This window comes from Lactuca sativa, chromosome 3, assembly GCF_002870075.4.
Source record: "Lactuca sativa cultivar Salinas chromosome 3, Lsat_Salinas_v11, whole genome shotgun sequence".
NCBI classification, from domain to species: Eukaryota; Viridiplantae; Streptophyta; class Magnoliopsida; order Asterales; family Asteraceae; genus Lactuca; species Lactuca sativa.
Window position 1 is genome coordinate 314,917,710 of NC_056625.2, and position 12,846 is coordinate 314,930,555.

A 12,846-nucleotide genomic window follows, 5' to 3' on the forward strand; every position below is an offset into this window, starting at 1 on the left:
TGCAATTTGATACAGGAAAGCTGCAACTTTGTGAACAACAATGGCATACAAGAAAGAAAAGTCTACCTGTAATTTAATGTAATTTGATACAGGTAATTTCATAGATTATACAATGAAAAAAAATCATGGTTTCATAATTTATACATACATTATACATAATTAAGATTTAAGAGATTATACATATTTTTTTTTTTTTCTGATTTCATACACTATACGATTTCAGAGATTATACAAGCAGGAGAAGATGTTATACCCTAGTATTTTCGGATTTCATAAACTATTTAAGAGATTTTCGGAATTTCCTTACCTGTTTTGAAGATTATAGATGGAGCAGATGGGGCGATTCTGGCAGGAGAAGGAGAAGACGGGCGGAGCTTGGATGGAAGGAGAGCAGCTTTCCGGCTGAAGGAAGATTTCCGGCTGAAGGAAGAAGACACCAGTTGAAGAAGTCGCTGATTGAAGAAGACGCCGATTGAAGAAGAAGAAGAATCGCTGCCGCTTTTCTTTTTAGGTCACGAAGGGAACAGGGGTAAGGAAGTCTTTTTTTCCAGTCAGATGCATAAACCAAGCTGACCTATTCAGTCGATTGACCCAGACCTGCTGACCGAAACAGCACATTTCAAACACCATCTGGCTGACCGAGTCAGCCAGGATCGCTGACTCAGACGGGTCAGACGTCTTTCAAACAGGCCCTAAGATAGATCTAAGATTGAAATAAAAGAAAAAATACAATGAATGGTTATCATAAGGTTTGTTTTAATATTGTATTAATATATATACAGAGATTCCGCATTACTTACCTTCCGCATTACTTACCTTAATGTTGTTATTCATCGGAGTAAAGACTGTTACACTTCCCATTTATCAGATCTACCGAACGTCCGTTTGATAGCCGAAATTCGACCTCTGTATCAAAAACATTTACACACGAATCTTGCTTAATCTCACCGACAATTTTGCTCGAATTTCTCGTTTGGAAGTCTTCACTAATAAGGTTTGATTATTGTTCGGTTTTTGATCTCGTTTGATCGGAGGAGATACGATGTGGAGCACGAATCTTGCGAATTTGAAAGAAAACCTAAATAAAATCGCCTTGGATGTTCACGATGATGACGATGAGGATGACGCCGATGATTATGAGAAGCTATCGGAGATCCCTAATTCTAGAAACTCTTCGTTTTCTGATCGGAGAGTTTCTCTCAATCATGGTCGTAACTTTTCCCCCATCGCCAATGGTCTAGATTCGACTTCTAATTCAGAGGTGATTGCAATAAAACGTTGTTGTGTGTCAAATTGTATGGTGTGCGAGTTTTGTTGGTTTAGCTAACTCTGAGTTGGTTACGGGTTATCTCTGTTTGAATTGATTTACTACAACTTCTGTTTCTGAATACACGTAGTTAGGGTTTCTGAGAGGGTTAGGTATCTACATCCTGGTGAACTTCGATTACGCTTGTGAGCGAGGTTACAGTCGAAAATCTAGTTGATGTGCTCAGAAACGGAGGGCATTCTAAAGACATTATCATTTAGGAGAAATTTGGATAGAGCAAACCAAAAATCCTGAGTGTTGGTGCATTATGAAAATCTCCTGAGTGTTGGTGCATTATGAAAATCTCCTTGCTTGAATACCATGTGCATTTTGTTGCCTTTAGCTTGTTTTGTTACTTGATGATGCATTATTTCAATTTGATTGTTTAAATAAGTGCTAGAAAGGATGTTTTAGGCATTCGTTTACACCCTAAATTTGTAGCTTGTATTTTCTTAAATCCATGTCAGAATAGCAGCATAGTAGCAAGACTTGAACGTCCCATTGCAGCATTCCATGTGACAGTTTATGGGAATATTAGTTCTATAATGGTAGTTTGGATCTAGCAGATGAAATTTCTTGCCAGATAGATTGCTAGTGATTTGGACTGTCATAAGTGTTGAATCCATTGTAAATGCTGTGGCTTCTCGAGTTCACATGAATGTTGTAAAATAGAATCCACAGTTTCCTTGAATGTTGTTAAATGCTATAAGCTTATACACTCCTGAATTTCTGCCCTTGGTACAGTTTCATATGTATATCTTGTTATGGGCATTCTGTGTCACTTCTCTGAAAAATCGATTTTTCTTAAGCAGACGTGCCTTTTGTGTTTAAATTATTTCATATTGCAGATTGAACAATACAAAGCAGAGATCAAGCGGCTTCAGGAATCTGAGGCACAGATCAAGGCATTATCAGTTAATTATGCAGCTTTACTGAAAGAAAGAGAGGTACTATTATGTTTTTTTTTTTGGATTTGTTATTTCCAAACTACCATTACATTTTGTTTGTGAAATTACTTTACTTTTAGAGACTTTTTAAAAAGTGATCATTGTTCCATTCACAGGATCGTATTTCTAGATTGAATGATGAAAACAGTTGGTTGAAGAAAAACATCGATGCATCTAGAAGCGAGAGTTTGAAGTCTTCAGCAAATAGCCCGAAAGGGTCAAAGGTAACTTTATGAGTTATATGATTATTTACTTCTTTGCTTTCTTTAATATGTCAAGTGATACAATTTATCTATTATATTGGCTTTTTAGTATTCACAACTGCACGTTTAATCAACTTTACAACCCGAACCCAACCTAAAATTAGGAGTTTGTTTGAGATTTTTAACCCTTTTATTAAACGGGTCAACTTGATGAATCCTGGGTTAGGGTTGAAAATTTTGACATGAACTCAACCTGCATATTTACTTTCATTTTGTATGGATAACTGATTTTCAGTTGTTCTTTTAATTAATCTTTTGTTAGCCATGTTGATTTAACTAAAAGAAGAAACAAGTAGTTTACTAAAAAGTAATACAAGACGATGTAAAGGCATTTTCATTTTTTAAAATTTTCAATGGAAACGTAAAGACATGTTCATTATTATAATTTACAAATGCCTAATCAATTAAACTGATGCATAAAACGGCATTTGGTCTTTTTTCCGGATTTAATACTAAAAAAAACTGATTTTTTTTTCTAGAAATCAAAAATCAGACCATCAGTTGTTCTGTTTTTTGTTTTGGTTTCAATTTTTTTGCACACCCATTCTTTTTACCTTCATTTTCCTGATTTAACCTTTCACTTTTAAGGGGAATTTGTAACTTAATTAATTGATGGCAGAAGAACCGCTCTTTTGGAAAGAAGGTGGTGCAAAATGGTGTGATATTAAAAGAAGATGCATCAGGAAATGGAGTTTCACACTCAAATAAGAATGGGAATTCAAGCAGTGAAGGCAATGAAAAGGTAACAAATAAATGCTCATACAATTGTGTTGATAATTAAAGTATGCATCTTTCAGTTTCAGGTAGTAAGTACATAATGAATGAATGAATTTAACGACAGATATATGAATAACTTCTAGGAGCTATCTGATTTGCTGGAGGAGAAAAACAAATCTCTTGCAAGACTTCAATTAACACATGACCAAAAAATAAAAGGATTACAAGAGGAACTTGATAAAGAACGTGGAAAGCTGGCAAGTTTGCATTTCAGATTCCAAGGTATTCTTGTCTCTAATGCTGGAACTGAATTTTGACACAAACTTTCTATTATGGTTTTTATGGCAATTGGACTATAACAGGCTGTGTGTGCTTTTCTGATATTTGTTTTTTCATTAATTGGATATTGTCTGATGTCATAATTCGTTTCTAGAGGAACAGAAGTTGAACAGATCTTTCCAGGATGAACAGAATAGCTTAAAGGCGGATAAAGAAAATGTAAGTTTTATATGTATTTATTTATATAAAACAAACAATAGTAATAGTATTAGTATACAAACAAGTCATTAAAGAGCATTACAAAGTAATGAAATTGAACTCCATTCCATTTCCTGCCAACTAAACATGTGAAAGATTCCAATTCCTTTCCAAAATGACTTTTGTTTTCTTTTTGTAGATGCTCACAGAGATGAATAAAATAAGAGATGAGCTGAGCAGAAAAGTATCTGAAATAAGACATTTGCAGATGGAATTAAACAAAAAGGAAAACTCAGAAGCAAATGATGCTACTGAGCGTCTTAAAAGAACAGTGGCAACCCTTGAACAAGAGAACATTGATCTCAAGGTAAAAAAATTTCTTTAATAAAAGGACAATAATATATATTGTTTATTACTTCTCATTATCTTTATACATTTTGCTTTCTTTCATAGATGGAGAAAAAGGAACTCAAGGTTGCTTTGGAAGTTGCTAATAAATCTGCAGCTTTAAATTCAAATGGTGTACATGAGGTTGGTTTCTTGTTAGCTTTAACACCATGGTGCAAAAAATATATTATTCACTTTTTTAATTTTGAGTAAATTACAAAATGGTTTGTCGTCCCTGTGCTTTTGGTTTTTTACCATGTTCAGTCCAAAATTAAAACTTTTTTCAATTTTGGTCCTTATTTTAAGATTTCATATCCATTTTGGTCCCTTGGAATTTCTGATATTGGTCATTATTTCAACGTTTTGTATCGATCTTGGCCTTTAATTCAAGGTTTCATATCGATTTGGTTCTTATTTTAAGGCTACAGGGACCAAAATGATATTAAACACTGTAAAAATCAGAAAGCATAAGGACCCTTTTTTGTAATTTTGAGTAAATTAGAGAAATGGTCCTTGTGCTCTCTGATATTTACATTGTTTACTCTAGTTTTAGTCTTTATTTCAAGGTTTCATATCAATTATGGTTCTTGTTTGAAGTTTTTAAGTCCAAAATCAATATGAAGCCTTGAAACAAGGACCAAAATTGTAAAATATTTCAGTTTTATTCTAAACACGGTAAAAAACAGAAATCATAAGGACCATTTCTGTAATTTACTCTTGAATTTTATTTATTTATATATATTTATGCCGGACCTACATTCTATACTTTTATACAACATGTTTTTTTAATGCTTCAGGTATCAGGAAGTTTTCCTGGCAAAGAAGAAATGGAGTCCTCTTTGCAGAAGCTGGAAAAAGATCTGAAAGAAACATCAAATGAAAGGGACAAAGCATTACAACAACTAAATCGGCTTAAACAGCATTTACTGGAAAAGGTTTTTATTTTTTCTTTTCTTTAAATCTTAAATCTAATAAAAGTTTTGAGTAAATTACATTTTTTGGTCATCGAGTATAGCTGATTTTTCACTTTTGGTTTCTGAAAGTTTTCTCTTGCAGTTTTGGTCCTTATTTTCAGTTTTTATAATGTTTTTGGTTCCTGTTAGCTGTTACAAATGAAATGACTATTTTTGTGACCAAAATTGCAAAAATCAGCTATACTCGGGGACCAAAATGTAATTTACTCAAAAAATTAAAAAAAAAAAACAATCTACAGATTATACTCACTGGATGACTGTTTAATTTTGTTTAGGAGTCTGAAGATTCAGAAAAAATGGATGAAGACAGCAAGATAATCGAAGGGCTACGAGAAAACAATGAAAATTTAAGAGCTCAAATAAGACAATTGGAGAGATCTTTGAATCAGGCGGAAGAGGTTAAGATGATAAATAGCAATGAACTTTTGAAGTCCAGGGAAATCATGAATGATTTACATAAAAAAATAGATGCGAAAAATATCGAACTGTTAAATCTCCAAACTGCCCTTGGTCAGTATTATGCTGAAATAGAAGCTAAGGTAATTTAGTATATTCTGTTTTTTCTTTTTCTTTTTAATTGGTGTCACGTTTTATGAATTTGTGTTTATCGTTTCTACTTGTATATGATTCAGGAACATTTGGAAAGGGAATTGGCTTCTGCAAGAGAAGAGTCTGCTAAACTTTCTGAGCGTTTAAAGGTTGGTTTTAGAGTAGGTTACAAATTTGGTCCCTGTGGTATACTCAAAATCACAGATTTAGCCCAAGTTTCGCTTTTGCTTCAAATTTGTCCTCGTGGCTTCATTTTATAGCCGATTTGGTCCCCCTCTAACCGACCGTTACACGAGGGCAAAAATGTCATTTTATGATTTTACCACTCATGTGTGATGCATGTGACAGGTTTGAACGGCATTAGTTAGAGGGACCATATCCGCAATAAAATGAAACCACAAAGAAGTAACAAAAACGGAACTTGGACTAAACATGTGATTTTTGTATACCACAGGGAGGGACCAATTTTGTAAATTATAAATCTGTTCCCTGTGATGTACTAAAAAATCACATGTTTAGTCCAAGTTCCATTTCTGTTACAAATTTGCTGGTGGTTTCATTTCTGTTACAAAATTGTGGTCTCTCCAACTTATGTCATTAAAAAAAGTGCCAAGTGCATCCTACACAAGGGCAAAAAGGTCATTTTAAAAAAAACTCTCTCTCTCTCTCTCTCTCTCTCTCTCTCTCTCTCTCCTACCTACACTATAACTATATCAAGTAATAGACGTAGGAGAGAGTGACAAAATGACCTTTTTTCCCCCCGAGTGGGATGCACTTTCTGAACTTCCAGCTATTATATCCACAACAAAGCTAAAACCACAAGGGCAAATTCGTAACAAAAACACAACTTGGACTAAACCTGTGATTTGAGTACAAAACAATACATAATATGATAGGAATGTGAATCAATTAACAGGTAAACGAAACTAATATGAGGTATATAGATCTAGGTAGCTATTTGATTACTAAATGGAAATAAGAACAAATCAGAAAGGAAATCCAAATGATTGTGTACATGATGTTATTATACATGGAGTAAATTTGTAATATTACTCTTGGTTTTATCTCTCTCTCTCTCTCATTGTGTACATAATGTTATTGGTTGAATCTAATTACCAGGAGGCATATCAACAAGTGGAGACAACAAAGCAGGAAAAGGAGGAAATAATGGAAAAACTTTCACATGCTGAAAGAGTCTTAGCAGAAGGAAAAGGGAGAGTGAATAAATTAGAAGAAGATAACAGCAAACTACGACGTGCTCTTGAACAAAGCATGACAAGACTTAACAGAATGTCAATGGACTCTGATTTTTCTGTTGACAGGTCATTATTATTATTATTATTTTTTCATTTTAATTTACAAGTATTAATTCGTTAAATATATATATATATATATATATATATATATATATATATATATATATATATATATATATATATATATATATATATATTGTATTTATATGAATGACTTTGTGTGCTGACTGCAGGCGGATTGTGATCAAATTGTTGGTGACTTACTTTCAGAGGAACCATAGTAAAGAGGTATGGAAAATCTCTCTTGGGTAATGTTTGATTTGAAGGAATGGAATCTTTCATTCCATTGGAATTAAAAAAAAAAGAACCTGTTTGTTTTAGCATAATCAATAATGGAATATGATCCCTTCAATATAGTTTACTTTCATTCCTTATTCTTTATTATTATTATTTTTTTATATTTAAAATCCGTTATATTTTGAACAATTTTGCAGTTTAACCACTATTTTTTCCAACCAAAACATAAACACATTTTTCCAAATTAACAATTTTAACCTGATATAACATAGACAAAATGGTTAATTTGAAAATTACTGTTGAAACCCGATGTAACAATGGTTAATTTGGAAAAAATGTGTGAAACGTTGATGGTTTGATTGGAGAAAATAAAGTATTGGTGGTTAAACCAAACCACATAAGTTCCCAAAACATAATTTATTGTTTTATTTTGTAAATTGCCCTTTTGGTTGCCAGTTCATCTTTTACAAATAACTAAAATATTATTATTCTTATTTTGGTTTTTGACAAGCTTTTATCATGTTTATTTTGTAAATAATACTTGTTTTTTTTTTTAATAATTAAAATAGTGTATAGTGTGGAGTTTATCTACATATAACATCAAAGATCAAAAGTCCATTCAAAAGTTCACCAAACATGATGATGGAATGTAATGACTTCCATCCGAAACATAAACATGGTTTATTCATTTTTCATATGTATATATGTTGTGTGGGTGGGTTTTAGGTTCTGGATCTTATGGTACGCATGCTAGGATTCTCTGAGGATGAGAAACAGAGGATCGGGGTCGCTCAGCAAGGAGCAGCAGGCAAAAGTGTTGTCCGTGGTGTTTTTGGTCTGCCAGGTCGTCTAGTTGGTGGCATGTTAAGTGGGGCCTCATCCGATACTTCTGCCAACATGGCAGCAGCAGATAATCAGGTAATTCTATCCACTCATTTTGCCCTTCCTTTTTCTTTTCTTTATGGTTAAATATTGTGTTTCGTTTAATTCTGTAGCATTATTTATACCAATTCAAATAAACACCCATCAGTTTTCAACAGCTCGTAAATGAACAGTCATTTTTAATTCAACATTATTTTTAAACGGAAGGATAAAGTGGTCATTTCATTCACTCACATTCATTCGGTCCAATCAAGAAACAATTTCTATGTGTACCAACACTTACTCCAGACAAATAAACTATAATTTCAATTTATGACACTTATTAAAATAAACAGTCATTTTGTTATTGTGCTTCACTTCTAAATTTGAAGGGTAAAATGGTCATTTCATCAAAGATAGTTCATTTAGTCTAAAAGAGAGTCTTTATATAGAGTATGTTAAACATTTTTTTTTATTAACAAATAAGAATAAGTATGTTGCTATTATGGGTAAAAGATAAAGTACATTGCCTATATTGATAGCAGGAGTAAAGTAGGTGGTGTTATGGTTATGGAGTAATTGTAAGTTTTTTTGTATGTTTTTCAGTCGTTTGCGGATATGTGGGTTGATTTTCTATTAAAAGAAGGTGAAGAAAGGGAAAAGAGAGAATCCTCATCATCCTCCTCTCAAAACAATGTTGATGGAATTGGAATTAGTAGTAGTAATCCAATTCCCGCAAACCACACTTCACGTAATTCCGAGTTTTCGACAGTTCCTCTTGCATCACCAGACAACAATCCAAGTAGATTCTCAAGACAAATTCCAAGATACTAAAGTAAGGATTTTGGCTTGTTTGTTTGTTTGTTTGTGTAGTTTTTTTAGTTACTTGCTTACATATGATATCTATAGTTATATATCCATGTTCAATTTATTCTTTTGATTTATAAATTGTGAGAGAGTCTTGTTGATAAGATGATGATGATGATGTTGCGTACATGAAATATGCTTATTTGTAGACCTTCATGATATATATGGATGAATTCCATTATCCACTTTTAGTTTCCGATAAATATTAGGGTTATTAACATAAAAGCCCAAAAAAGTGTCATTTGGGTTTGAATATTTTTTTGCAACTCTTGGACCATTAAAATCAAAATTTACATATGAATTATATCCTTTTTACTCTTTTAGGTTTGTGAAAGGAAGCAGTTACCTGGCTACTTCATTTACTTATATATATATATATATATATATATATATATATATATATATATATATATATATATATATATATATATATATATATATATATATATATATATATATATATATATATATATATATATATATATATATTTGACACTTGTTAAATGATAGGCAACCATCTCCTGCCTCCCACTACCATCCAAATCTGGAACATATTCGACCCTTTAAGATGCTGGCTCTCTTCCTTTATTCGTAAATTGTGAAACACATTTGTATAATAAATCCATCTATCTTGTTGCTGCTTCACCGGAGATCTAATACTAGTCGGAGATGCTCTCTTGAACTTTATCTTCACCATTAGAGTTTGAGTTTTCATGAGAGTTATACCTCCTAATGAAACCTCTACCAAAAACTTGCAATAACTCCATCAACCAATTTTCCTTTAATCCATTCTCGATCCCTCTTTCTAGCTTACAATCTCCCTGCCTTCTTCTTGGAGATTCTCTCTCTCTCTCTCTCTCTCTCTCTCTCTCTCTCTCTCTCTCTCATCCTTACTCTTTTTGATCAATCTATGTACACATTAATTGGTTAAATATCATTTAACAAGAGTTAAACATAAGTTAATGTCCACTTGACAACAAGTAACCGGTTGACCGCTTCACAGGTCTGAAAATGATATAATTGACATTTTATTTTGATTTTAATGGTCTAAGAGGTGTAAAAAAAAGCTTAGGACCAATTAAACCCAACCGTGATATATATTTTTTGTGGTTTTATGTCAATAACCCTAAGATATTATTGTTGGGCCGTTTTTCATATTTCCTATTTCGTTTCTTGTTAAAAGTTAAAATAAATCTCTAAATATTTATACTTTAGGATGTCATTTTGTATCATATCTTCCAATATGCTAAAAAATAGAATGTAATAAGCCAAAAAAATCAAAGTTGATAAAGTTCACATTAGACCAATTTTTTACATTTTTTTTACATTTTTTTTGTTAAGGTGGTATTACAAACTATATATAGTACCCTCCAAAGTATGTAGTTTTGATTCATTTATATATCAATTAATCATGATATTTCGTTTATTATTCTTCCTTAATCACGTGAATTACTAAAACGATCAAATTTATGTTTTTTTTTCATAATTGTGTCTAACAACATAAAACATTAAAAGTCATTACCATAGAATGAGTCCTACCAAATTTTAAATAAAAAATAATAGAATAAAGATAAAATAAAAACATACAAATAACTCTATCAAGGTTTTCACAAATCATTAGATATAGTTTTTTCAATTCAAGGAGGAAACATTTGAATTATATTCATTAAAAAAATATTGGTGTTTTACGTTTCTTATAAACTTTGATGATTTTTTACAATAAAAAGATATATAATTGATCTTTTTAATTTCATAATTTAATTCATTTCAATGGTATTTTATTAAAACAAAATTAAGAGAAAATGAAATGAAAATTGTTTTGTTTAAAACTATCTCGTTTAAAATCTTGTATATCCAAGCTTAGGTACATAACAGCCACATATTCACTTTTCATATATATATATATATATATATATATATATATATATATATATATATATATATAGTAAACCTAAAAATATTAAGAACCCTAAGAACCATTTTTTTAAATGTGTTCATTAAGGGCATTTTGGACTTATCAAATATTAATATTATATTAAACATACTTTACATTCCCTAATTTACAAACTAATTGCCACTTTCACCGTCGGACCACTGTTAGACTAACATTAAATTTAATGACATTTTCTGGTTATATTCACAACTTAATAAAACAAATATTGTAGTTTTCATTTCTTTGGTAATTCTTTTTAACACACACATACCATTTTATTTTTGCAGCCAAACATACAAAATATTAATAAACAAAAAAAATTCAAATTTTCTTTTTTTAAAGTTTAGATTTCTATAAAAACTATCGTGTATAATGCATATTCACAGTTTAAAATATTATATTCACAGTTTAATAAATATATTAATTCACTAATAGGCAATTTAATATTTTCATGCATTTATTCATTCATGTTTTAGGGTAAAACTTATATAAAATATACAACTTAATACAATCCATTTATAGTTTAATACACAAATTTACAACTTAATACAATCAATTTTACAGTAATTCAAAAATTCAAAGAAGATAAAATCAAACTCTACCATCATCACCAAATATAATACCACATCACCGGCTACACTTGTCACCATCGCAGTCATCATTCCTTCTAAATCAAATATGTATATAAAATTGTTAATTAGCAGCTTAAATACAATATTCACAATTTAATAAACCAAGTAATTCACTTATTATGAGTTTACTGCAAAATAATTATAAAACTAATACCTTCTTACATATTTATACAACAAAAAATAAATAAATATATTCACAAGAAAACTAGTACAAAAACATCCACACGTAAATGATTTATATTTTAACACAAAATTCATTAAAAATTCACAACTTAATACAGTCAATTAACAGTTTAAACAAAAAAATTCACAGCTTAATGCAGTTAATTCATATTTTTAAACACAAAGATAACAATTTAATACACAAAAATTCACAGCTTAATATAGTTAATTCACAGTTTAAAAAAATTCACAAATCATGTAGTTAATTCACAGTTTAAAGCATAAAAATCATAGCTTAATACATAAAATCACAACTTATTATAATAAATTCATTATTTAATACACAAAAGTATAAATTCACATCCATATTATCAACTTAAAACTCTTAATACAGTCAATTCACAATTTAATACATAAAATTCACAACTTAATACAGTCAGTTCACAGTTTAATACACAAATTCACAACTTAGTATAATAAATTTGTAGTTTAACAGACAAAAATTATACGTTCATAACTATATTCTCAACTTAAAACTCACATTTCAAGACTTTAATTCACAATTTAATAAAACAGTTTATGACACTCATTTACAATGTTCACAACTTAAAGACACTTTCCAAAATTTATAATTTTCATTCACACAAATGATCAAACACTTTGTGTGCATCAAAAAACCATTAACAATATTTATACAACTAAGATTATTCATAAATACAAAAAAATCACAGTAGGATTTAGGTTATTCGTATGTTAATACATAAGTTTATACACTTATTCACAATTTCAAATTTACATTCAGGAAAATCATCAATCACACTGTGTGCATCATGAAATGATTCTTGATTCTGATTTTTACTAAGCCTTTAACACATAATAGGTACCAACGATGGAGTAAGATGTAAAACACAATAAATAAACATGAAAATAATTGTACAAAGGTTAAAGAAAACACTCATATGAGCCTCATCATAATATACCTGGTGTGAAGAAGATGACGAGTGACACATTATGGGACATCGATTGTAACAACACCACCAAATCTCATCGATCTAGCTTTGCCACTCATAGGATCTCATAGATCTGGTCTCGTCAGTTGCTGGTGCTCGTGTATCTGGCCTCGCCAGTCGTCAGTGACATTATAGTTGTCGTTTCTGGTGGCGATTAGTGGTAGAATTTACAGATCTGGAGGAGGAAAGTGCTACTGGTGGTTCTATA

At 30.8% G+C, this 12,846-nt stretch overlaps 1 protein-coding gene across 1 annotated transcript; it reads left to right on the top strand.

Moving 5' to 3' along the window:
• Positions 1 to 821: 821 nt before the first annotated feature.
• Positions 822 to 9,086, top strand: LOC111892804 (golgin candidate 4). Its single transcript, XM_023888846.3, has 15 exons — positions 822 to 1,261; positions 2,155 to 2,253; positions 2,370 to 2,477; positions 3,136 to 3,258; positions 3,377 to 3,515; positions 3,667 to 3,731; positions 3,910 to 4,077; positions 4,164 to 4,241; positions 4,895 to 5,032; positions 5,347 to 5,610; positions 5,704 to 5,769; positions 6,740 to 6,942; positions 7,110 to 7,164; positions 7,900 to 8,091; positions 8,641 to 9,086. Exons 1-15 carry the CDS (start codon positions 1,043 to 1,045, stop codon positions 8,866 to 8,868), a joined length of 2,145 nt encoding a protein of 714 aa, XP_023744614.1. The 5' UTR covers positions 822 to 1,042; the 3' UTR covers positions 8,869 to 9,086.
• The last annotated feature ends 3,760 nt before the right edge of the window (positions 9,087 to 12,846 follow it).

What these genes read in the sequence shown, in the direction of transcription:
- LOC111892804 (XM_023888846.3), top strand. Translation starts at nt 1,043, where the DNA reads ATGTGGAGCACGAATCTTGCGAATTTGAAAGAAAACCTAAATAAAATC. An exon ending in GCAGTGAAGGCAATGAAAAG is followed by an intron (nt 3,259 to 3,376) that starts GTAACAAATAAA and finishes AATAACTTCTAG; the next exon opens with GAGCTATCTGATTTGCTGGA. An exon ending in TTTGCATTTCAGATTCCAAG is followed by an intron (nt 3,516 to 3,666) that starts GTATTCTTGTCT and finishes ATTCGTTTCTAG; the next exon opens with AGGAACAGAAGTTGAACAGA.